This window comes from Scyliorhinus torazame, chromosome 8 (assembly GCF_047496885.1).
Source record: "Scyliorhinus torazame isolate Kashiwa2021f chromosome 8, sScyTor2.1, whole genome shotgun sequence".
Lineage (NCBI taxonomy): Eukaryota > Metazoa > Chordata > Chondrichthyes > Carcharhiniformes > Scyliorhinidae > Scyliorhinus > Scyliorhinus torazame.
The window spans coordinates 45,152,788-45,180,274 of NC_092714.1; the positions used below are offsets into that span (position 1 = coordinate 45,152,788).

The 27,487-nt window shown below is 46.0% G+C and overlaps 1 protein-coding gene across 2 annotated transcripts; it reads right to left on the bottom strand.

Moving 5' to 3' along the window:
- Positions 1–434: 434 nt before the first annotated feature.
- Positions 435–25,672, bottom strand: chmp2ba (charged multivesicular body protein 2Ba). 2 transcript variants are annotated; one of them, XM_072513464.1, is made up of 6 exons: positions 25,448–25,672; positions 19,260–19,351; positions 15,114–15,308; positions 11,874–11,976; positions 7,503–7,609; positions 435–1,071 (listed from the first exon to the last, which is right to left on the bottom strand). In XM_072513464.1, the coding sequence occupies exons 1-6, from the start codon at positions 25,479–25,481 to the stop codon at positions 961–963; spliced, it is 642 nt and encodes a 213-aa protein (XP_072369565.1). In that variant the 5' UTR covers positions 25,482–25,672; the 3' UTR covers positions 435–960. The 2 variants fall into 2 exon arrangements, with proteins under 2 accessions (XP_072369565.1, XP_072369566.1); XM_072513465.1 differs by lacking the exons at positions 19,260–19,351; positions 25,448–25,672 and adding an exon at positions 16,385–16,516.
- Positions 25,673–27,487: the final 1,815 nt, after the last annotated feature.

Below are 27,487 nucleotides of genomic sequence, written 5' to 3' on the forward strand. Positions count from 1 at the left end.
TTACTCTGCCAGCTGTACCTTACTGTAGGCTATTTGCACATAAATGTTTGGAGACATGTGTAGGTAATTTTAAATGCGAGGAGAGGGAAGGCAACAGTGTGCACGCTCTGATTAAAGCAAATTATCCTAAGTTTATCAAGTGATGAGGACATGAAATGGACCACTGAACATCTTTGTAATGTGGATTTTCTCCAGGCTGCTATTATTATGCATCCAGCATGAAGCCCAAGACGCCAGAGAGTTAGAGACTACCCACTAAAGATAGTCTCGCACCACCAGGCTTCACTACACACAAATCAAATCAGAATCCAACTCCCAAGTGACAGTGCTGCTTTTGTGTTGTGCTAATGCTACTACTGCACATCAACCCAAGATCAGTTATGTAACAGCCACTTTAGTAAATTAGATCTCAATGAAACCTGAAACTCAGAATAAACTGTCACTCAGTTGTTTCACAGTTTATTTAAACACACTGAAAATATTAAACTGCTACCTACAGTTTTGTCTATTGAGATGTAAATAATATAGATTACACCAGAATATTTAAAAATGTAATTGGCAACCAACATTTTCTTCTTTTTTATTTTAGTGGGAAACTATAACAAATAGTTTGTTACACCAGAAGTGGAGCCAAACAAATTAAACACATGTACTGTGCTTTGGTATACATCTGTCACTCAAACAAACAATATGCATGGTTAGTAATGTTTATTTCCACTCCAAAAATCCTTGAGAAATTAGTTTTAAAGCAGCAATATACAATCAGGATTGGCAGAGCCTGGCTTTAAAGTCTGGCATTGGAAATTAACCTTTTTGTTAAAAGTTATATAGAATGTCCATGATACTCCCATTATTTTATCCAATGTTGCCTCTAAAGTAGATCCAAGTTAGTTAAGGTAAAAGGCATTATTCACATGTGAACAGAAAGATTTCCTCCTCCCCCAATAACAGCCAGAATAATTAGTCCACTCCCAAAGCTCGCAACTGCCGTTCAATGTCTTCATCTGAGATACGAGATTTAGACGTGGATGCTGTAGGTAGACCTTTTGCTGTTGACGGAGCATTAGCCATCTGTGGAGATAACAATATATTTCACTCACATACAATGTGGGTGCTCTGTCATTTAAAACCAAATATAGAGCAAGAAAAATTCTGCAAATTCACTGGCAGTCCATCATAATCTGGCAGTAGATTAGGAAACATTTTGGGTAGTGAGTCTTTGTCAGAACTCCCGCAGTTCTCAAAAGACATTACCTTGTCCTTTTCACATTTCAGAAGCTGACACGTCCTGTACATTACTGTATTAGCATTCTTCACTTCATTTCAAATTTACAACATATGCAGTTTTTCTTTTTATCTCAAGTATTAAAAGATATATTTTCTGGAGACAAAGCTTGGTTTTTTTCATTAGTACATGGTGGTTATCATGCTTTATCATAAACTGCAAAATTTGTGTTGGTTCATTTTGTCTGCAACGAGTGGAATTAAATGGTCATGGCTGCAGGGTCCGTCTCCCAGCCGGAACACTAGTGGTAACCCTGCCGCAGCTATTTTCAAGAGACCCGATTTGAGTGAATTCTTTACCAGGAGTGATGGCCACTGCCAGTACATCAACCTAAGCAGAGGATAGGTGATGCAGCCCAGGCATAAGATGAGTAGGATGGGTTCGCTGGGGCAGGACAGGGAGGCTCTGACAAAAGGAAAGAGGGAGAGTCAATTTCAAGGTCAGAACGTGGCCTTAACCAAGAGCCCTCTGCTCCACCGGCAGGTGCCTCCATCAGGCATGATATGCACTGCACGGAGGGATCTGGTGTTAGGCCCAGTGCCTACATATCTGGATATTCCCGATGATTACCTGCATGATGTGGCCACTGCTCATCACTGATTAAATAAAAGTGGCAGCAGGATGAGGCCCGTCAGTGTACATTAAGTGGCCACTTAAGGGATTCAATTGGTCTCTGACTGGGAAGGCAATCCTCAAGCCTTCCTGCACGAGGGATGAAGGTGACAGGAACTCTGCCCCACACCTTCCCGCCCAATCACACAGCACCACACCCGCCGTTAGCCTATCGAGCGACCTTCAGGGGATGGGGCGGACATTAAATTCCGCTCATAGTTTATTTCTTGCTCTTCTGAATTAGATTACAGTGGACCTAGCTTGAGTGATAGGCATGGCAATAGGCAAGATGGTTGCTAGAGCTAAAATCACATTGTAAGCAAAATGCCAGTTATCCACCTGTGCACCCTTTCCTCTTAATCTGCACCCTTAGAACTGATGCTTTATAGTTCAGCTTCCATTTAGAACTGATACTTTAAAATGCCAGTCAGTAGCATTACACAATAAAAATCCACAATATTCACATAATAGAAGCTAGAGTTTATTCAGACTAAAGTTCCATAGGTATTGTACTTGATTATTCCCCCAATTATTTTTAATGAATGTACAGAACACACTGTTGTATTTACCATGTAGGAATACTCAAGAGTCTTTTCGATTAGGAAAATCGGAGGTCGAAAGGGGAAAAATGACTGCTCGGAGTTTTAAAGAATAGTTTTAAAACTTTAGATCACTACCATCCTCTGGGTGAAAAATATTCTCCTCAACTTCACTAATCCTTCTACCAATTATTTTAAATTTATGCCCAAGTTTCGAAACCCTATTCAATTAAAAAAGAGCTCTTCATGAAATTGAAACAGTTTTAATAGTCGAAGTTTCATCTTTCCTATGAATTACATGTTGCAATGATTTGCAACCGTATTGGGGTTTTAAATAAAAAGTAATTAGTTTGAACTATATTTAGAGAACTAGCTCTGGTGTTCCTAGTGACAAAAATAGCCTTGGGTGCAAAAAAAAAAAGTTGATGTTACTTCATTGCTCCATTCCTTATGAAAGGAGAACATTTAATTCCAGAGTCTGGTATGTTTTTCAGTACTTACTTTTTGTTATTTACATGACATCTAGAGTTTTAAGCTGTTAGATGTTTTTCATTAAAAAGTTTAAACAACAGAAAAATTTGGTAAAGGATAAACCACTCTCCAAGTATTGACAAAGGGATTGTGCAGACAGAAATTAATTTACATTCAAAATCAGACAGATGGATCAAAGAGATTAGGTTGTCACCTGTGGTACCCTCAATAACGACGTTTAGAGTGTAAACAGTAAAGAAGGCTTTAATAAACTAAGAACTAGACTCGTGCCGAGACGTGCGCTAACTGCTGCACCGCCCACAAGGTGGCCCCTTATATACTGCTCCCCGATAGGCAGAGTTCCCCAGGGTTCCAAGCCCGGTCTTAAAGGGGACATCACCTTACATGACAAGGGTACAGTGTTACAGTAACCGTTCATCACATTCACCCCGTTTAAAAAAGAGTCCAGCGGGGGTGAAGTGCCATCATAGGTCCATCCGTCTCGGTGGCCGGATCGTCCTCATCGACCTCCTCAGTTTGGGCGGTGGTGCGGCGGCCGGTGGTGCGGCGGACATGGACGTCCTGGTTGAGGGTACGTCTGGGAGCACGGCGGTCGGAGCTTCGGTCCGGGTCGGGGCAGGGGAACAGGGCGCTGGGAGAATAGGCAGGGCCGGGGGTAGCGGTGCCGGCGCCGACGGGGTGTCTAAAGGGGGGGGGGAGGGGCGCGGTAGGTGCTCACTAATGGGGGTGGTGCCGGGATGGGGTGTGTTGTCGGGGGTGCCGGGTCCTGCAGGGGAGCGGCGCGAGAAAGGGCGTCTGTAGTGGGGGATCCAGCGGGTGCCAGATCCCGGAGGGAAACCGTATCTTGCCTGCCGTCGGGGTACTCGACGTAGGCGTAACTGGGGTTGGCGTGGAGTAATTTTATGGCTCCTCGCGTGCCTCCGGAGAAGAATAGCTCCCAGAGCCGTCAGCCAAGGTGGAAGCGAGACCCTGGAGGTAGACTTCCTGGGGAAGACAAACAATCGGTTGTGCGGGGTCTCATTCGGGGCCATGCAGAGGAGCGACCTAATGGAGTGTAGGGCATCGGGCAGGACCTCCTGCCAGCGGGTAGTTGGGAGACTTCTCGACCGTAGGGCCAGAAGGACAGCCTTCCACACTGTCGCGTTCTCCCTCTCCACTTGCCCGTTTCCCCGCGGGTTATAACTGGTCGTTCTGCGCGAGGCGATCCCTTTGCTGAGCAGATACTGACGCAGTTCATCGCTCATGAACGATGTACCCCGGTCACTGTGGATATAAGCGGGGAAACCGAACAGAGTGAAGATGCTGGGCAGTGCCTTAATCACGGTGGCTGAGGTCATGTCGGGGCAGGGAATGGCAAATGGGAAATGGGAGAACTCATCGATACAGGTGAGGAAATAGGCATTACGATTGGTGGAACGGAGGGGCCCCTTGAAGTCCACGCTCAGTCGATCAAAGGGCCCCGAGGCCTTCACGATCCGAACCTTGTCTGGCCGGTAGAAGTTGCGGTTTGCACTCCGCACAGATCTGGCAGGCCCTGATCATGTCCTTGACCTCCTTGGTTGAGTAAGGTAGGTTGCAGGACTTGATAAAATAGACGAGCCGGGTAACCCCTGGGTGGCAGAGGTCATTGTGGATGGCTTGCAGGCGGTCGTCCTGCGCGTTGGCGCACGTGTCATGGGATAGGGCATCTGGGGGCTCGTTGAGCTCCCCTGAACGATACTTGATATCGTACGTGTAGGTGGAGAGTTCGATCCTCCACCTCAAAATTTTATCATTTTTTATTTTGCCCCGTTGCGTGTTATCGAACATATAGGCGACTGACCGTTGGTCGGTGATGAGCCTCCAGAATGGCTTGTGCCTCCTTCTCGACTGCAGTGTCGAACCTCGGAGGCGGCGAGGGTCCGGGAGAAGAACGCTACTGGTCTGCCTGGCTGACTGAGGGTAGCAGCCAGGGCGATATCTGATGCATTGCTCTCTACCCGGAAGGGGATAGTTTCGTCCACCGCGCGCATAGCGGCCTTGACGATATCGACCTTGATGCGGTTGAAGGCCAATTGAGCCTCAGCCGAGAGGGGAAAAGTGGTGGTCTTTATGAGTGGGCGGGCTTTGTCCGCATACTTGGGGACCCACTGGGCGTAGTAGGAGAAGAGCCCCAAGCACCGTTTGAGGGCCTTGAGGCTGCGGGGGAGGGGAAGTTCCTTAAGGGGGCGCATGCGGTCGGGACCTAGGAGACGGTCTTCCACTACATAGCAGAGGATGGCTAGCCGGGTTGTGTGGAAAACGCATGTTTCCTCATTATAGGTCAGGTTAAGGGCTCGGGCGGTCTGGAGGAACTTTGAGGTTAGCGTCATGGTCCTGCTGGTCATGGCCACAGATGGTGACATTGTCCAAGTACGGTATGTAGCCCGCAAACCGTACTGGGCCACCATTTGATCCATCGCCCTATGAAAGACGGAGACCCCATTTGTGACACCAAAGGGGACCCTGAGGAAGTGGAAGAGCCGGCCGGCTGCTTCGAAGGCAGTATAGGGGCGGTCTTTTGGTCGGATGGGGAGCTGGTGGTAGGCGGATTTGAGGTCGACCGTGGAAAATACTCGGTATTGGGCGATCCGATTGACCATTTCTGCGATGCGAGGAAGAGGGTATGCATCAAGCTGCGTGAATCGGTTTATGGTCTGGCTATAATCCACGACCATCCGTTTCTTATCCCCGGACCGGACTACCACCACTTGTGCTCTCCAAGGGCTGTTGCTGGCCTCGATGACCCCCTCTCTCCCAGTAAATTCTGGACCTCTGACTTGATAAAAGTCATATCTTGGGCACTGTACTGCCGGCTCCTGGTGGCGACTAGCTTACAGTCGGGAGTGAGGTTCGCGAATAGCGAGGGGGGGGGGGGGTGACTTTCAGTGTCGCAAGGCAGCATACCGTGGGGGGGGGCAAGGGTCCGCCGAACTTCAGTGTCAGGCTTCGATGGCTGCACTGGAAATCCAGTCCGAGCAGCAGGGGGGCACAGAGGTGGGGAAGGATATAAAATTTGAAACGGGTGTACTTGGCGCCCTGGATCGAGAGATCCGCGATACAGTACCCCTTTATTTGTACCGAGTGGGACCCGGATGCGAGGGCTATGGTTTGGGACGCGGGATGGGTGCGCAGCGAGCAGCGCCTTACCGTTTCAGGATGGATAAAGCTCTCCGTGCTCCCGGAGTCGAAGAGGCATGCAGTGTCGCGCCCGTTGACCTGGACCTGCATCATAGAGTTCTGCAGGTGTTTTGGCCGAATTTAGTCGAGGGTGGTCGCTCCCACTCTGGGTAGTCCGAGTCCTCAGCAGAGTCGGACTCGTAAAATGGCCGCCGCCGTCAGCTGCGTGTGTCGGGTCGAGAAGATGGCCGCCGACAAGATGGCCGCTCCCATGATTCGCACGAGACTGATGATGAGTCAGAAGGGGGCGTGTCGGGTCGGTGCACAGCCGCATTGCAAGGCCTGCGGGCCTGATTTTCGGGTCGGCTGTTCTTTGTTCTTCTGGCCCTGGGTCTGGCCAGGCAGACCCTCGCAAAATGCCCCTTCTTCCCGCAGTTGCTGCAGATCGCGGAGCGGGCTGGGCAGCGTGGGCGTGGGTGCTGGCCCTGCCCGCAGAAGTAGCACGATTCCCCCGAGCGCTGCCGGCAGGTAGAGAGCAGATCCCTGGCGGGCACATCGTTGATAGGCTTGACGAACCGCTTGCGGAGTAGCTCGACCGCCTCTTCATAAGTCGTCACCTTTTCGAGCGTGGCGGAGATTCTGTGACTCACCCGGACGTGGAGTAGATGCAGCTTGCGTGGCCCCAGGATGGGAGTCTCTGAGGAGTCCAGGTAAACCTCGAAGCAACGGAGCCAGTATTTAAAAATGTCCTTGCCTCCGGTGTCCATGCTTCCAGGTTGAGCTTCTCTGGTTTTAGGCCTGCGTCCATCCTGAAGTAGTTTAGTTTATTAAATTGTGGTACCCTCAATAACGACGCTTAGAGTGTAAACAGTAAAGAAGGCTTTAATAAACTAAGAACTAGACTCGTGCCGAGACGTGTGCTAACTGCTGCACTGCCCACAAAGCGGCCCCTTATATACGGCTCCCAGATGGGCGGAGTTCCCCAGGGTTCCAAGCGTGGTCTTAAAGGGGACATCACCTTACATGTTGACAAGGGTACAGTGTTATAGTAACCGTTCATCACATCACCATTGTAGAAATTCAAGTAAAGATAAGAATCTGTTAATTTATTTGCCTACATCCCTCTTAATTTTGTGATTTTATTGTACTGAGCTAGATACCATTGCAAATTTTCCCTCCGATAGTGTCATATCTGGATTTATCAGTTAGAAACAAAGATCAGAATCCAATTGTTGAAACCTCAACTTGCTTTGCACTAGAGCTTTCCCCTCTGGTATCCTTGAAGGAAAAGAATTACATTTACAAACCAAACAGCGGGATTATTTTCTCTTTTAGGATTTAGTATAAACAAATAAAACATTTTATATTTTGAGTTGATGACAATATCTGCACGCCTCAAATGGATGTGAATCTCTAAAAATGAAATGAATAAATACCTTTCCAGAAACCTCAATTCCTATTTCATCTAACACCTGGTTCACAATGTCTTGGCTTTCTTCTTCATCTCCAGACTCGTCAAAAATGTCATCTAATGTATCGTTCACTGGAAGAAACCATATATTTATTTATTTTGGACTGTTGTCAAATAGAATAAGAACATCATATACATTAACGATCTGGAAGAAGGAACTGAGGGCATTGTTGCGAAGTTTGCAGATGATACAAAGATATGTTGAGGTACAGGTACTATTGAGGAAACGGGGAGTCTGCAGAAGGACTTGGACAGGGTAGGTCAAAGAAGTGGCAGATGGAATACAATGTGCAAAAGTGTGAAGTTATGCACTTTGATCGGAAGAATAGAGGCACAGACTATTTTCTAAATGGGGAAAAGCTTCGTAAATCTGAAGTACAGAGGAGCTTAGGAATCCTAGTTCAGAATTCTCTTACAGTTGGCAGTTGGGAAGTCAAATGCAATGTTCACATTCATTTTGTGAGAGCGAGAATACAAGAGCAGGGATGTACTGTTGAGGCTGTATAAGACCCCATTTTGAATCTTTTGACCAATTTTGGGCCCCGTATCGGAGGAAGGATATGCTTGCACTGGAAGGCGTCCAGAGGACAAGGATGATGCCGGGAATGAAAGGCTTGTCACATGAGGACCGGCTGAGGACTCTGGGTCTGTACTCGATGGGAGTTTGAAAGGATTGAGGGGGATCTCATTGAAACTTACAGAATATTGAGAGACCTAGATAGAATGGGTGTGAAGATGTTTCCAGTAGTAGGAGAAACTAGAACCCGGGGACACAGAAGGCAACGTCCTTTAAAATTGAGATGAGGAGGAATTTCTTAAGTGCAGGTGGTCTAGTTGTTTATCTGCACTGTTTATCTTGCGATTTTTGTAGTGTCAAAACGAAAATGACAGGTACTCTATATTTATTATTCAGTGACACATATTACTTTTCGAGCTAATGTATTGATTTTAGATTATAGCCATCCTGGGCTTGGACTATTGCAGCGTAAATATATATGCGGTATCCAAAATCCAAACTGATCTGAAATGAGATGTGGTTCAGGTATATTAACCATTATTACATCATGATTCATGGGATCAATTCCTGCTCACAGCTCAACTATGTATCATTTAGTGACACTGTGCCCTCCTAATTCCTGTTCCAACCAAGTCTAATTCTTAGGGGTTGATCCTTCAGTCCATTAAAACATACCCACAAAATCTTTAATTGTTCAAATTCCAAAACTCTAACTGCCCAATTCCCCCGAACCCCCACCACCACTTTCTCCAATATATTTCTGTGCTCACTCCACTTCATCGCATTCAGGCCAAAAGGTGGCGCCTGCCTCAGTGTCCCATTCTCAAAGAGAAACTTGATAATTTCTGAAAAATGGGAAACTTTGATCTTCAAAATGTGCTGCCACTGTCACTGGCTGGGCACACAGAGACGGTTAAAATGACGGTGCTGCCCAGGTTATTGTTTGTGTTCCAGAACCTCGCCATCTTTGTACCCATGTCTTTTTTCAAGAAGGTGAATGTGATAATCTCGGGTTTGTGCGGGTGGGGAATACCACAGGTGAGGAGGGTGTTTTTGGAGAGGGGGTGCTGGTGTTGCTCAGTTTGAACTATTATTGGGTGGCGAATATTGCAATGGTCAGGAAATGAGCAATGGAGGAGGGAACAGGTGTTGGGGCGGATGGAGGCAGCGTCGTGCAGGGGGATGAGTTTGAGGGTACTGTTGTTGGCGCCCCTTCCATTCTGGCTGGTCTGATACTCCGTGAGCCTGGTGGTGCTTTCAGCCTTGCAGGTTTGGAGCGAGTGCAGGCAACACTTTGGGTTAGAGGGCATGTCGTTGTAGGCGCCAATATATGACAATCACAGGTTTGTGCCAGCAGGGCTGGATGTCAGGTTCCAGGGTGGTGGCAGGTAGAGATAGAGTACTTCAGGGACTTGTTCATAGGGGCACGTTTGCAGGCCTGGAAGAGTTGGAGGAAATGTCCAAGTTGCCAAGGGGAATAGCTTCAGATACCTGCAGGTGTGAGGAGAAAGGTGCCGTCCTTCCCGGGGTTGCTGCCTCCGGTGCTGCAATACAAGCTGTTGTTGGAGGATGACATTGGAGAGGGGAGAGTGTCAGACATTTACGGAAATGATGGAGAGGGAGGGAGCTCCAGTGGAGGAGATCAAGCACAAATGGGAGGAGTAAGGTGGGAGATGAGGGCCAGGACATGAAAGGAAGCCCTGCATCCTCATTGTGTGCGAGGTTAACCTTCATCCATTTGAAGGTGGTGCATAGGTCCCACACGACGGTTGCAAGGATAAGCCAGTTCGTTGCAGGGATGGAGGATAGGTGTGGGTGATGTGCGGGTGAACCCACGAATCACGTCCACATGTCCGAAGCCGAGAGGGTTCTGGCAGGGGTTCTCGGATGTCATGTCCGAGATTCTGGGGGTAGGTGTGGCCCCAAGTCCGGAGGTGCCGATATTTGGCATGTCGAAAGATCCGGGAGTCCAGGTGGGGAGAGAGGCCGATGTATTATGCTTTGCCTCCCCGATAGCCTGGAGACAGTTCAGAGAATTTACAGTACAGGAGGCCATTCGGCCCACCGAGTCTGCACGGGCCTTGGAAAGAGCAGCCTACTTAAGCCCACGGCTCCATCCGATCCCCAGAACCCCGTGAGGTGTAAGCCGTTCATCGATTTCTTCAAGGGGAATTAAGTTGTCAGTGTGGTGGTGGTGGGAATAGGGGGGGTGGTGGAGATAAGGGCGGGAAATTAAGAGGGCGGGAATGTTGTGGGATGGGTATCAGGGGATGTTGTGGGCCTGTGTTCTTTGTTACGGTGTTGTGGTTTTCTGATGTTACATACGTATGCAAAATGCCTTCAATAAAAATATTTTTTTTAATGGAATAGGGCAGAGGATTGGGCCTGGGTGGGGTGGTCTTTCGAAAGACTTGATGTGCCGAATGACCTCATTTTGCACTGTATGGATTCTATGATAACTTGCTTTGAAGATAGGCGGCTTTGTGGATAGGCAAGTACATGGACAAGCAATAGGCAGCTATTCAATAAAGACCTTTTTGGTCAGTGAGAAATACCACAGCAGATCATGTATTTTGACAAAACATGAAACCTCATCACTACAAAATCTGCCGAAAGTGGAACTCATTCCAACTTTTAAAATGCAGTTTTGTCTGAAACTATTGGCGCGATTTAACTAAAAAGAGTCCGCTCTGGCGGGGTTAGCCCAGTTGTTCCTGGCTCTACCACTATTTAACAGCATTCTAGGTTTTTAATCATGGCCCGGCAGGGAACATACAGCCGCATTTCCTGCACAGAAGAGTTTAAGTGGCGCCCTAATCTCTCGACAACCCCCCCCGCCATGCGGCCCCTGCACCCCCCAACTCACCTCGGAAATGCCAGCCTGGCACCCTGGCAGTTGCCCTGCCAATGACAGCTGGCCACCCAAGGTGACATTGCCAGCATGCCAGGCTGGCAGTGCCAAGATGCCCGGGTGGCAACAGCAGTGCCAGTGTTCCACCCTGGCCAGAGGCCAACACCTGGGGGGCTTCCAATGGCTTGGGAGACCTTTCCTCCACTGTCATTTTCGCCTGGTCCCCTTTTGTGGGGACCTGTGCTAAACAGTGCCCAGCTGGGGTCTCCACGACGAGGCCGATAGATGCAGTCCAGTATTGTCTAAATCCAGTTGTCTGAAAATCAGAGTTGTCCAAAAACTGGACATTTTTAGAATGTGCCATGCATCAATGTAAAATAAAATAAGCTTGCCTGGACAATTTGGCTAGGTGCCGCATTGGCGCGGTGTGGCGTCTGACTAGTTATATCCTTCGCTAATGCTTGTGCACCAGTCTATTTCTGCGCTCTGAGTGATGCTCGACAACACATGACATGACTTGACCCGAACTGCCCGACCCAAAATCTGGCAAGATCTCAAATCCGGCATGGCCTTGGTCTTGAGGTTGCCAGTTATGAGATACTATGCCTGTATGCAACATTTCAAGATTTAAATAAAAGCAGGCACAGAATCACAATGGAGGAAGGAGGCAATATGGAACCCACCCAACCAGGGCTAAAGAAATTTACTGTGTTGAGATTCAGCATCTAAATTGTGTCTCGTCTTGTGCTCTGTGAACGTGAAAAAGTTACAGAAAGTTTTAAAGTAACTCCTGTGTTTTTTGGGGGGTGGGTGGGGAAGGGACATCCAGAAATAATCGTATCCCAAAGAATGTAGAATGTTTTGCTTCAGTTTAAAATCCTTTATCCTCACCAAGCTATGCTTCGTATGGCATAGCGCCTAAAAAGTCTATTCTAAGCATATTTTATACCCAGTATTGGTATACTTACTCATTTCTTCTGTCATTTCCATTTTCATGTTTTCTTTCTGGAAATTCTGCATTGTTTGTAAGGTCTTCTGTGGGTCCATTTTCTTATTCACAGTTTGCATAGTCTAAAATATAAAGCATTTTTTTTCCCACTCAATTATTCCAGTGGTATGTCATTTAATAAAAACTGTGGGAGAAGCGTTAGAAATTTTAAATAATAATTCAATCCTTCTGCATCATCTGTAATGGGAAGTACAGTAGCACAGCTCCAGGGTCCCAGGTTCAATTCCTGGCTTGGCTCACTGTCTGTGTAGAGTCTGCAGGTTTTCCCTGCGTCTGCGTGGGTTTCCTCCGGGTGCTCCGGTTTCCTCCCAAAAGACGTGCTGTTAGGTGAATTGGATATTCTGAATTCTCCCTCTGTGTACCCGAACAGGCACCGGAATGTGGCGACTAAGGGCTTTTCACAGTAACTTCACAGCAATGTTAATGTAAGCCTACTTGTGACAATAAAGGTTATTATTATAATTTATTATAATCTTTGATTGGAGGCTATTTATATTGGGGTCTAACCAACAAAATTCCTAAATTTCTATTTTCCAAAATATTGCTCAGGCAACCAAAATGCCACTTAAACATAGCATATAGCTCAGGACTGGTGCAATTCCTATACATAATAGGAAAATAAATATAGAGCATGGACATCCACTTAACATACAGAGAGGAAATTAAGGTGGAACGTATACTTGCTCATTTAGATGTGATTTAAATGGTTGTATTTGCTCAAGGCACTCCAATTTGCCTCAAGGGAAACCTACAAATCCAAGGGCAAATCCAAAGATATATTATACCCCTTTTTCATACATGTATAGAACCTTCTTTTGTGCCAGCAAACTAAATTTTCAAAATTATATAGCAAAAGGAAGCCAAGAGATTAATATGAAGCATATTAACATTTGCCTATTGGGATGGAAGCTGTGTTTCCAAATAATATTGCACTTGCATGATGAAACTCTTCAGGGAAATCCTAGAAATAAAGTACTCAAATTTGTACTACTGGCTTATAAAATAATCAATCACTTGTTGATATTTCCTACGGGTAACCTCAGTTCTACATAATCATTTACAGCAAGAGTCCAGGAGACTTTAAGTCATTTGCTCTGTAATTTGACTGCAAACACATTTTCCAGTTCGGAGTTGCTACAGGAATAATAGTCCATAGGAATTACAAGGACATTCCATAGAACCGTAGAATCATAGAATCCCTACAGTGCAGGAGGCCATTTAGCTCATGGAGTCTGCACCAACCCTCTGAAAGAGCATCCTACCTATGCCCACTCCCCACCCTATCCCAGTAACCCCACAACCCCACCTAACCTGCACATCCCTAGACAACAAGGGACAATTTAGGATGGCCAATACACCTAACCTGCACGTCTTTGGACTGTGGGGGGAAACCGGAGCAGCTGGAGAAAACCCATGCAGACACGGGGAGAATGTACAAACACCACACTGCCACCCCCCAAGGCTGGTATTGAACCCTGGTCTCTGGCACTGTGAGGGAGCAGTACTAAACACTGTGCCGCCATGCTGCCCTAAATAGATTCCCTAAATTTAATTCACATTTTAATTCACATAAAAGTATCTGAACTCAATAAAAAATGATAATCTGAAGGTGAAGTGAGATCACAGGTTATGCTTTTATTCTTTCTGGTTTAATTTGCTGCAATATCAACTTTATTTTTTTAAATAATCTTTAAGTTTTTCTCTCTCTCACACATACACAAGCAAATTGTGCTTTCCCAAAGTGTTTTCTAACATAATAATAATCTTTATCAGTGTCACAAGTAGGCTTACATTAACACTGCAATGAAGTTACTGTGTAAAGCCCCTAGTCACCACACTCCGACACCTGTTCGGGTACACTGAGGGAGAATTCAGAATGTCCAATTCACCTAACAAGCACGTCTTTCAGGACTTGTGGGAGAAAACCAGAGCACCCGGAGGAAACACACGCAGACACAGGGAGAACGTGCAAACTCCACACAGACAGTCACCCAAGCCGGGAATCGAACCCAGGCGCTATGAAGCAACAGTGCAAACCACTGTGCTACCATGCCGCCCTAGCTGGTAACATATTGAACATGCTGAAGAGGCATTGCTAACACAGAGTTATTTCCTTCAGGCAACTGAAGTTTAAGTGAATTTATCTCTTTCATATATGCATGGAAGCATTTACGTGAGTAGATTATTCAACTGCCGACTTGAAATAATTTTTTTGTTACTCTGCAGCAAATTTTATTTCTACAAAGGATGGATTTGGGATGAGACAATACAATTATAACAGCCCTTGAGCCAAGAATTTTGTGAACTTATGAGGATAAAGACATTCTCACCTAATTTCACATTTCTTCCCTTTAAAATCAGTGAAAGATTTTAATGATTTTGTGCATCTTCCCCAATTTCTTCAAAATCTGCCTGATTTATTCAACGAGACGGACTGTAAATTCCTATATGCCTTGAAATCATTCATAAAAACTTTTGAGTATTTTATTTTAATATCACAGAGCCTGTTTTAATTTAATTCTGAAAGTCACTAACACTGCATATAAAAATATAAATGGTTGTTTGATCTTGTCAATTGTAGTTAATCATAATTCTTAACCAATTTTAATTCTATTTCCAAATTGCCTAGTAAATATTTTGCAATAGAGGGCTGAGAATAATTTAGTTTCAAGTTTACCTTAATCTTGACCCCGAAACTTTTGCAGATGTTAATAAATTAGTGCATTGGCTAGAATTTCTAAATACTACAATACAGTGCAGCCTGTATGTTGCATCATGAAAGTTGCTTTAAAATCTGCTACTTCTCCAATTGTCACTAGCTCCAGAGGTTGTGCCAGAAAATGATGCAAAAATCCCATTCATGCCTTCACATCAATCCAGTCCAAAAGAGAATAACTAGCCTCAAATATCCATGACTAATAAATCCACAAATTGGGGAGGAAAAGGAACACCATTACAAGTAGGCCAACATGAATATCACTACAAACAGGATAAATATGCATAACTCAATGGTACTGAAGTGCAGCCATCTGCCATAATCAACAACATTGTAGTTAATAATGCCCATTAAAATCGGACTGTTTTTAAACACAGAATCACGAGATTACGTTTACTTTAATCACACACAAAGTTTTTCCCAAGATATTTACTGACAAATTCATCATTCTTTTATTAATGCATCAAAACATTTAATATGTACCTTTGTTGTGGTAGCCATGGCACCGGCCATCTTCATCTGAGAGTTCATTAATTTAGTCTGAGTAGACATAGAAGTGACCTTCGAACTCACAGCATATGTACGTGTCTTCTGTTTCCGCAACTGCACAAGTTGTTTTGCAAGGACCCTGCAAGCATCTTTGTTGCCAATCTTGGCCATTTTCTTGATTTCCATTTCCTGGTTTCGTACAAATAAATATCAACTTTAAGGAGAAAAAACTCTTCCAATGGAACCAGTAGAAGTAATATTCTTGGATTTCCAAAAAGCGTTTCATAAAGTACTACTCAAAAGGCTACTTAATAAATGCCATGGTGTTGGGGGCAGTATATTAACATGGACAGAGGATTGGCGAACTAATAGAAGACAAAGAATTGGGATAAGATGAGCATTCTCAGGATGGCAACCTTTAACTAATGGTGGGCCACAGCATCAGTGCTGGAACCACAATTATTTACAATATATATTAATGACTTGGACATGGTAAGTGAATGTTCTATTGCCAAGTTTGCGGATAACATAATAATAATCCTTTTTTCAGTGTCACAAGTAGGCTTACATTAACACTGCAAAGAAGCTACTGTGAAAATAGGTGGGAAGGCAAGTGGCAAGAATGACAAAGAGTCTACAGAGTCTACAGATAAGGCAGGATAAGTGAGTGGGCAAAAACTTGGCAGATGGAATATAACAAAGGAAAATGTGAAGTTATGCACTTTGGTAGGAAGAATAAAGAAGCTGAATATTATTTAAATGAAGAAAGGCTGCAGAAAGCTGCAGCACAAGAGGGATTTGGGGTTCCTGGTGCATTAATCACAAAAAGCTAGCATGCTAGTTCAGCAGGCAATACAGAAGAAAACTGGAATGTTGGCCTTTGTTTCAAAGGGAGCGAAAGAAGGGCAACATGGTAGAACAGTGGTTAGCACTGCAGCTCCACAGCGCCAGGATCCCAGGTTCGATTCCCGGCTTGGGTCACTGTGCGGAGTCTGCACCTTCTCCCCATGTCTGTGTGGGTTTTATCCCACAAGTCCCGAAAGGCGTGTTGTTTGGTAAATTGGATATTCTGAATTCTCCCTCTGTGTACCCGAACAGGCACCGGAGTGTGGCGACTAGGGGCTTTTCACAGTAACTTCATTGCAGTGTTAATGTAAGCCTACTTGTGACAATAAAGATTATTATAAAACTATACAAAACACTAGTTAGACCACACCTGGAATACTGTGAACAGTTTTAGTCTCCTTATCTAAGGAAATATATACCGGCATTGGAGACAGTCCAGAGATGTTTCACTAGGTTGATCACGGTTTTTGGATGATTTTCTTATGTGGAGAGGTTGAGTAGACCTGCACTCATTGGAGTTTAGACGAATGAGAGACGATCTTATTGAGACATACAGAATTCTCAGGGGGCTTGACAGGGTAGATGCTGAGAGGTTGCTTCTCCTTGTTGGACAGCCTAGGACCAGAGGGCATAATCTCAGTAAGGGATTGCCTATTTAAGACAGAGATAAGGAGCAATTTCTTCTCTCAGAGGGTAGTGAATCTGCTGACTTCTTTACTGCAGAGGACTGTAGAGGGTGGGTCATTAAGTATATTCAGGGTTATGATAGACAGATTTTTAATCAGTAAGGGAATCAACAGTTATGGGAATAAGGCGGGAAAGTGGAGTTGAGGATTATATCACTCATGTTCTCATTGAATGGCAGTGCAGACATGATGGGCCGAATGGCCTACTTTTATTCCTACATCTTATGGTGGATCTAATGCAGAAAATCTAAAATAAAAATAGAAAATGCTAGAAATACTCAACAGGTTTATCAAAACTTGCAAAAAGCAAAGGTAGGTTAATGGCTTGGGTATAGACCTTCACCAGCTGATAAAACTAGAAACATAAACTAGGCATATACAAAGTGTAAAAACAAAAAATGCTGATAAACCCTGGAGTCATTTGGATTCAAAACATTAACTGTTACTCACCACACATGCTGCCAAGCCTGCTGTGTTTATCCAGCATTTTGTTTTTATTTCAGATTTCCAGTATCCGCATTTTATTTTCCTTTCGAGTGTATAACTAGTACTTAGCTCTGACCAGCCCCTTTAAAGCTGCCATCATCACCACTCTTGATCTCTGTCTTTGCAAACTGCCAGCACACTCCAACTTTGCTTTCTCTACAAAGTCTGTGAATGTGCTTATTCCTGTGAAATTTATCAAATTTTGTTTGATATTTGTTCCTATGAAGCTGTTTGGGGCATTTTATGAGGTTACATGTGCCATATAAATGCAAGTAGTTGTCGTAGGGTTAAAAGCAAATGTGTGAAAGGCATTATAATCATGTGCTATAGCGTGTAAATACGGCTCAATAGCGGGTTACATGTCGAATCAAACATTGTGGGTTCAAGCTGCAGTCCAGAGATTTGAGCACAAGATCAAGGCCTACACTCTAGTGCAGCACTGAGCAAGTGCTTCGCTGTTACATGTGCCAGTTCTTAGAAAAGATGCTAAACTAAGGCTTCTTGTCCCTTCTCACGCATATGTAAACGATCCCATGGCACCACTTTATTATTATCTGATCATTATCACATTGCTGTTTGTGGAACCTTTCTGTAACCAAATGAGATGCTGCATTTCCTGGATTACAACAGTGACTACACTTTTAAAATACTTCACTGGTTCCAAAGTGCTTTGGGACATCCTAAAATGTGTAACTCCATGTCTTTATTTAATGGTAAATGCTCAGGAGGTAATACAAATTAACATTTTAAAAAGGAAGTGCCTGAGATCCTTCAGTATCAGATAGGATGTGTTTCTAAATCAAATTTCTAACAAGGCTGACATTTCTAAAGTTGTAGGAATACAGGGAAGGAACTGGATTCTCAGCATACCTTTGGCATGAGCTCTGCATCTGAATTTTTGAATATCTTTGCCTGTTGCAATAAAGTGAACTGTAATTTTGGTTCTATATCAAGTATCTTTGGATTGGCAATTAAAACTGATTCATAAAATAAAAAAGTTCATATAATTTCACTAAAAAACTTAATTCAACTGCTATTTGTAAGTTGATGTAAAATGATCTCACTGAATGGTGGAACACGCTCATTTGTTAATATAATTGGGAAGCACAGAACAGAATTGGGCAACAATAGCAGATGTCCTGCATTTATAGACCCGCCTTATCACATCTCGGAAACATTTCAAGACGTTTTACATATAACTCATTCATTATTGAAATGCAGGCAGTACAGTTATATAGGTAAAAGTGGCAGGCATTTTATACAAACGATCTCATAAATGCAACAATATTAATTCATCTTTTATACTTTTTGGGTGGTAGTAATCAAAAGAGAAAGGTTGCTGGAAGAACTCCTTGCTTTTCTTCAAATTGTTGTCATCATAGAATCATAGAAGTTTACAGCATGGAAACAGGCCCTTCGGCCCAACCAGTCCATGCCGCCCATATATGTTGTGCACAATCAGAACACCTATGAGACCTCAATTTAATGTCTCATTCAAAAGACGGTCGTTGTGACAATGGAGCTGTATTGAATAATATACTCACATTTTGGAATGGAATAGGTTAGTTTTTGAAGTTGGGTGTCTCAGTCAGAGCACTATGCACACTTGAAGGCAACTTTTGTTGATGTTGTGCCAAGGCTCCTGGGGTGTGCTCCACTTTGCAGTTTTGCATGCTTCTCGCTCCACATGCTTATCCCTCATCCATTTAGCTATTCACACACACCGTCTCATAATCTTTTTTTAATTTCTCTCGTGGTTTCTATTGTTTCATTCTTATATCATTTTTGCCAATTAACCATTGCCACCTAAGCATTTTCTCAGTAATTTTATTTATTTTGTGTGTAAATCTTCTTGCCTCTCCTTTCCTTGTTCCATTCTTTTTTAAACACTATTGGTCAGTATTGGTTTTCAATTCCGATAAAGAGTCATTATCCGAACCATTATTGTCACAGACGTTTCCTAACCTACTGAGTATTTCCAGCAGTTTCTGCTTTTGTTTCAGATTTCCGGAATCTACAATCCTAGATTTTTGCTAACATGTGCTGTTCAAACATATATAAAGCAGCCAAGACTTTATATTCAGCCTGGAATTTCCATCAAGGTGATTTCTGACTTACTTACCAACTGTTTTTCTTGTTTCTCTAAGTCCGCTCTATCTCTGGCTATAGATCGTTGAGTTCCCCTCAACTCTCGATTCTGTTCCTTTATTATATCTGGAGGGAAATTGAGAATGCTTGAAATAACATACCCGAATTTCAATGTTGCACTGTACAAAAAAACAATTGGACTGTATCAAATCATTTACTATTATTACTATATATCATTGCTCGCAATTTTGCAAGCTATAGTTCATTAAATAGATATTTGAAGTACGCACAAATTTAACCTACTGAAAAATGCCCTTTTTAAAAATGTTACAAAACCATCCTTAATCCTTAGCTATGAATTTCTCTCTCTATTAATAACCACTCTCCTGACAATGGGGAGGAAAGAGAGAAATAAAAAGCACTTCTTCAAGATAGAATTGGTTTCAGGAAAATACAAACGGCGTTGGACGTTAGATTTGAGTCTCCATGGTTCACTTACTAATACAGAAACCAGGCAGGTGGCCAGTGCTCCATGACATTAGAGATGACTATCGACTCTTGACTCATCAAGAGGCCTGAGATTCTTCACACTTAGCTCCAACTTCCACAAGTTTGCTGATGACACAACCGCAGTGGGTCGGATCTCGAACACTGAGTCAGAGTACAGGAGGGAGATAGAGAACCTAGTGGCGTGGTATAACGACAGCAATCTCTCCCTCAATGGCAGCAATCTCTCCCTCAACGTCAGCAAAAATAAGGAGCTGGTCATTGGCTTCAGGAAGCGAAGTATCGTACACACCCCTGTCTGCATCAATGGTGCCGAGGTGGAGATGGTTGACAGCTTCAAATTCCAAGGTATGCACATCACCAATAATCTGTCCTGGTCTACCCACGTCGACGCTACGACGCTACCACCAAGAAAGCACAACATCGCCTATACTTCCTCAGGAAACTAAGGAAATTTGGCATGTCCTCATTGACTCTTCCCAATTTTTACAGATGCAACACAGAAAGCATCCTACCTGGCAGCATCACAACTTGGTATGGCAACTGCTCGGCCCAAGACCGCAAGAAACTAGAGTCATGAACACAGCCCAGTCCATCATGTGAACCCGCCTCCCATCCATTGACTCTGTCTACACCTTCCACTGCCTTGGGAAAGTAGGCAGCATAATGAAAGACCCCTCCCACCGGGTTGTATTCTCTTCCAACCTCTTCCATCGGGCAGGAGATACAAAGTCTGAAAACACGCACTAACGGATTCAAAACCAGCTTCTTCCCTGCTGTTACCAGACTCTTGAATGACCCTCTTATGGGCTGAACTAATCTCTCCACGCATCTTCTCTACTGAGTAGTACTACATTCCGTATGCTTCACCTGATGTTTCTGGCTATGTATTTACATTGTGTATTTATCGTATGTCCTATGTTTTACATGCATGGCATGATCTGCCTGGACTGTACACAGTACAATACTTTTCACTGTACCTCAGGACATATGACAATAAATCCAAATCGAATCCAAATAACCCTACAAGACAATGTCCTAAAAGATGGAATTTGTAAACAGACAATTAATGGGAAGATTACAAGTGCACTGTGCTTGCAAGTGTATAATTCTAACTGGTTAAACTCCGGCATTATGTCTTCAGAAATTCGGGGTCTTTTACAGGCATCAACCTGCACCTAATCTTTGTAAACTTAATTTGAGTAGGATGCAACCCCTAATGGAGTGTATGTACCCAATATCTGGTAGTCATGGCTCCATCGTGGTAGCACTCTTGCCTCTTGAGTCAGGAGAATGTGGGTTCTAAACATACCCGAGCACAAACATCTGGGCGATTACTTCATTACATTATTTTGGGAATGTTACACTGTTGGGGGTATTGTTGTTCAATTGAGGTATTCAAGAGGGCATTAGATGACTATTTGAATAGAAACAATGTACAGGGGCACAGGGAAAAGGCAGAGGAATGGCATTAAGTGATGATGCCCGTTTGGCGAGTCGGTGCAGACACGATGGGTCAAATGGCCTCCTTCTGTCCCATAACAATTCTGTGATCAGGCTCAGAAACTGCTGTATTTTTCAGGAGCTTGGTTTGAAAATAGGTTTCACTTGTCGCACTTGTGTGAGCAATAAAAACCTCACATATTTTTGCCTATTAAAAAATGGAAACAATGCGATATTTCTTCTTGCACCATGAATGACATTATAACCACCCAGACCACCCAGCATCAACCCAGGCACTGGAAACGGCAACAGCAAACCCAGTCCTGTCGACTCTGCAAAGTTCTGCTTACTGACATCTGGGGCTCGAGCTAAAATTGGGAAAGCTGGCTGTCTCACAGACTAGTCAAACAACAGCCTGACACACTCGTACTATCCCTGGATGCGTCTTGCCCCACCAGAAGTACAGACTCAGCAGGGGTGGCAGCACAGTGGTATACAGTCGGGAGGGAGTTGCCCTGGGAGTCCTCAACATCGATTCTGGACCCCATGAAGTCTCATGGCTTCAGGTCAAACATAGGCAACGAAGCAGGTGGTGAGGGAACCAACAAGAGGAAAAAACATATATGTGACCTCATCCTCACGAACCTGCCTGCCGCAAATGCATCTATCCATTGTCAATATTGGTAGGAGAGAGCACCGCCCAGTCCTTGTGAAGACAAAGTCCCGTCCGAGGATACCGTCCATCATGTTACGTAGCACTACCATTGTACAAATGTGATAGATTCAGACCAGTTCTAGCAATTCAAGACTCTGTATCCATGAGGCTCTGTGAGCCATCAGCAGCAATAGAATTGTACTCACCACAATCTGTAACCTCATGGCACGGCATATACCTCATTCTATCATTACCACCAGGCCAGGGGATCAACCCTGGTTCAACGAAGAGTGCAGGAAGGCATTTCAAGAGCTGCACCAGGCATACTGAAAAATGAGGTGTCAACCTGATGAGGCTACAACACAGGACTACTTGCGTGCCAGACAACATAAGCAGCAAGCGATAGACAGAGCTAAGCGATCTTACAACCAAAGAATCAGAGCTAAACTCTTCAGTCCTGCCATGTCCAGTAGTGAATGGTGGTGAACAATTAAACAAGGCCCTCATGCACACCTCTCAGGATGTCCCTAATGCCTTTGAGAAGGGACATTCGAAGCTTCAGGGGGCAACAGGATATCAAACACAGCACAGGATCTGGCTTAGCCCAGAACATTGGACATACAAAATCAACACCGCTAGGATCTAGGATCTCCAGCACCTCCAAAGACCTACAGCCCAGCCAGACTTGTAATCTCTGAGCCACACCCAGGGCATTGCACCTCCCTCACTGAAGAGCACATTGCTCACCCAGATGAAGAGAAGAAAGATTTTAAAAGCCATTACGGGGAAAACGCCCGGGTTGGCCGAGGAACAATCAACAAATCAATCCATGATTAACCAAGCTCACCTCAGCATATGCCACCACTCATTTCCTAAGAATACCAACTTCCAAGGAAAAATCAAGAGGAATCCAGTTCTCCCTGGGATACATAATCCGCCCAAGGCATCTACGGAGATAGGCTCTGATTCAGGCTCGGATTCTTAAATTCAATATAAAAGCTAAATAAAAACCCAATACGATTAGCTCTAACTGGGGCAGGGTCCTCAATCTCAGTGAGGATTTAACTCACCGTACCATCCAACTCCGCCCAACCATCCACCCACCACTCCGCTCCGGTTCCACTCATCTTCACTATAAATGAGATAAAGGGTTTCAAAAAAGCACTTCCCTCCCAAAACTGCAATGGATATTATACATAATGACAGTAAGAGGTTAAACTCTGCACAGACCACATTTCATTTAATCGACTCAATATGATTTTTGCTAGAACAGGATAACAGACAACGCTCACCCTCATGCTCACATCTCACACGCCCTTGCAGGAGAAAAGGCAACAATAAATAATCAACAACATAATCACAAGGGAGTCCAGGATTACAGTAAAATTGGAGGATAATAACACCATCTATGTTGCTCAAGAAGGCCAAAGCCAAGACAGAATCATCAAACACTCCACAGGATGAAAATGAAATGAAATGAAAATCGCTTATTGTCACAAGTAGGCTTCAAATGAAGTTACTGTGAAAAGCCCCTAGTCACCACATTCCGGCACCTGTTCAGGGAGGCTGGTACGGGAATTGAACCGTGCTGCTGGCCTGCCTTGGTCTGCTTTAAAAGCCAGCGAGTTAGCCCAGTGTGCTAAACCAGCCCCAGGATCTGTCACAAATTCCAACAAATAAAGCACCTTCACTTCCACCACGCCATTGTCCATGCACCCACAGCCTAGTCCCCGCCCCCCCACCCCCTCCCCCAGGTGGATGACTCGGCCTGACCGGCCACCCCCGACCCCTCATGACGAGCATTGAGGATAGGATGAAATAGGGACAGTGGTCGGGGTGGGGACAACCAAGCCGCGTAGACCGCATATGCTGTGCTCCAATGAACCTGCTTCCAAATCAAGACTAAAGTATGGCAGCCAATTTTCAAACTGAGAACCCATCAGGATAAATGACGCACCATGCAGTAGAACAGTAGAATCTCAACATCTCAAAGGTGGGCCCTTACCAGGGAAGGTGCTCTTTCGAATGCAAGAGCTCTGTCATGCACCTCACCCATTCTCTCAAGGGTACCTCACAAATCGTCAAAGTGAACTCTAAAGACCTGCACCACAGAGCTGAGATCTTCATCCAGAACAGCATTCTCAATGGTGGCCATCATCCGGAGGTGAATGCCTGCTCACCAGCAACATTGCCATTGCAAGCTGGGTCGCACACTAGCCTACTCAAATCACCACGATCAAATGAGGATTCTCTAGGATTTATCTCAGTTCCTCTTCGCAGTATACCAATCAGGATCCTCCAGGGACATAGTGCAATATGAAATATGCACCAGAATAAAATAACGGATTATGAGATAAGTAGAGCCAGAGCTCACGAAAACACAGCCACTCCTGCACTCACATCATCTTATTACAGGGTAGAATTTGATGGGTGTGTTTTGGACTAGATTTTGGTGGTGGAGATTAGGATGTCAGAAAGGCAGGGATTTCAGCACAAGGATTATAGCAGCGGAAAGACTGAGATAGTTGGTGGGATAATGACCTAAAATCTTTTAAGACAGACATATTCCTCCACGTCTGTAAAAACTAGCAATATATATCTGCATCTCAACATCTCTAAATTCAACTGACTGAGGAAATGAAAGGTGCTTCCGGCAAGGACAAGACCCTAGACCCTCAGGCAGTCTCACAAATACAAAAAAACAGAAAAGCTGCAAACACTCAGAAGGTATGGCAGCATCTGTGGAGATAGAAACAGAATTGGCATGTTGAGTCCAAGATGACCCTTCTTCAGATTAACACATTTCTAGCATGTGATTAGGACAACAACGAGATTCAAAAGAATTTATATTGCCACCAAACTGCTGACCACACTACAAGGAACTTAAACACATTTTTAAATTTTTTAATGATATCTTAAAACAATAATAATGAAAGAAAGAATGGATGATGTGGCTTTGCAGTCTGGCCCCAGGGCTCAGGTGGGACCCACACATCTCCAGCCTGGCCCAGGGCTCAGGTGCCCCCCCCCCCTCAGACATCTCAAGCCTGGCCCAGGGGCTCAGGTGGCCCCCACACATCTCCAGCCTGGCCCAGGGCTCAGGTGGCCCCCACACATCTCCAGCCTGGCCCAGGGCTCAGGTGGCCCCCACACATCTCCAGCCTGGCCCAGGGCTCAGGTGGCCCCCACACATCTCCAGCCTGGCCCAGGGCTCAGGTGGCCCTCAACCATCTCCAGCCTGGCCCAGGGCTCAGGTGGCCCCAGCCTGGCCCCGGGGCTCAGGTGGCCCCCACACATCTCCAGCCTGGCCCAGGGCTCAGGTGGCCCCAGCCTGGCCCCGGGGCTCAGGTGGCCCCCACACATCTCCAGCCTGGCCCAGGGCTCAGGTGGCCCGCACACATCTCCAGCCTGGCCCAGGGCTCAGGTGGCCCCAGCCTGGCCCCGGGGCTCAGGTGGCCCCCACACATCTCCAGCCTGGCCCAGGGCTCAGGTGGCCCGCACACATCTCCAGACCGGCCCCGGGGCTCAGGTGACCCCCACACATCTCCAGACCGGCCCCGGGGCTCAGGTGACCCCCACACATCTCCAGACCGGCCCCGGGGCGAGCTGCCACTCACCTTCCGCCGTCTTCTTCTTCCCGAAGAGCGACATTTTCCTCTCCCTCTGCCCCTGTCACCTTGGAAACGGCGACCCGAAGGCCACTCAGTCTGAGCGGACAGGTATAAGCGAAAGGCGGAAACGTTCCAGTTTAATTTTGTTGATCTTTCTCTGTCTCTCTTCCTTTTTCCTCTTTCACCTTTCCTTGTTGATCTCCCGGCTTGCTATTTGCTCGGAATACGGGAACCGGGTAATTGCGCCCCCCGGCGGCGGGGAGGTCTGGAGGCCGAGGCAGGTTTTTGTTCGGATTACAGGAGCCGGGTAACTGCGCCCCCCGGCGGCGGGGAGGTCTAGGCGCAGAGGCAGAGTTTTGCTCGGAGTACGGGAGCGGGATGACTGCGCCCCCCGGCGGCGGGGAGGTCTAGGAGCAGAGGCAGGCTTTTGCTCCGAATACAGGAGCCGGGTAACGCACCCCCTGGAGCACGGGAGGTCTGAGAGCAGAAGCAGGCTCCCACTCTCAGCTGCACAGTGAACTTGAATCTGGTCCTGAAGGCACTGATTGATCTGCCCAGCAGGCTCAGTGTGGTGAGCAACGTATGACTGTTGTATATATTATTGTATTTGCTCACTGTTACTGTTGTGTTGATGTTGTTGTTGGCTCTGCCTGTGGCTCCGCCCCTCTGAGAAGGTATATAACCCATCCATCTGGGACAGCCTCTCAGTGCGGGAGAAGCTACTGGTGGACACATTCTAGCTGATTAAAGCCACCGTTCTTGTTAACTACCGTTTCGACTGGATTGATTGGTATCAATTTAATCAGCTAGAATTTCTTGACTCGCTACGGCAATATTTGAGCATTGCCTCAATTGCTTTGAGGCGTAACTCAGCTCCTTCGCCGCCGAGGTCTCCCCGGAAATTAAACAGCGTCTCCTCAACGCCTGGGTGAGCCACAGGATTTTCCAGCTCATCAGAGACGCAGCCTCATACACAGAGGTAGTGGAGCTGCTCAAACGACAGTTCGTGAGGCCGGTGAACGAGGTACTCGCTCGACACCTCCTGACCACGCGGCGTCAGCGCCAGGGCGAGTCACTGGCTGAATACCTATGTGAACTGAGAGTACTCGGCTGCAGTTGTAATAGCAGGACTGTCACAGCGGTCGAGCACGCAGAGTTGATGGTCCGGGACACCTATGTGGCAGGTGTCCCGTCCAGCTACATCCGGCAGCGGCTTCTAGAAAAGGGGGCCGTTGACCTCGAAGAGACTGTGAAGCCGGCTATCTCGCTGGAAGTGGCCTTCCAGAACCTGGGTGGCTTCCCATCCGACCATGCAGCATCCTCGGGGACGTCGGAGGCGCAGCCATCGCCCGACCCAGGCGTGCCTCATTCCTGCGCTGTGCGGCAGCCGTCCAGCTCCAGAGGACCATGCTGTTACTTCTGCGGTCACGTCCAGCGCCCCAGGCAGCGGTGCCCTGCTCGCAACTCCACGTGTAACGAGTGTGGCAAGAAGGGGCACTACGCTAAAGTATGCTTAGCTAAGCCTAAAAATCAAAATCAAAATCAAAAACCAAGCCCAGTCTGAGACTCACAGACCCCGCAGCGTGGCATCGTGCCTGCCCGGAGCGCCCTTCAGCTGATGCGTCACTCGCCGTGTGCAATCCATGGGGGCAGCCATCTTTTCTGACGTCATCGACGTCGAACGCCGTGTGCATCCATTGGGGTAGCCATTTTGTCCGACTTCGTCGACGCCGCCATTTTGCAACCAGAACGACACTCATCAACTCAGCTCCATTCAACTTGACCAGTCCCGGCCTTGCCATCTTCAAAGCTCGATGATGGCCACCAGCCTCAACGGGCAGGAGACGTCCTGCCTCTTCGACTCCGTGAGCACGGATAGCTTCGTCTACCCGGACATGGGAAGGCGCTGTTCCCTCCGGGTCCTCCCCATCTCACAAATCATATCCCTAACTTCCGGATGACACCCCGTGCAGATCCGGGGGTACTGCACCGCCAACCTGGCAATACAGGGCGTCGAATATGCCAATTTCAAACTCTACGTCCTCC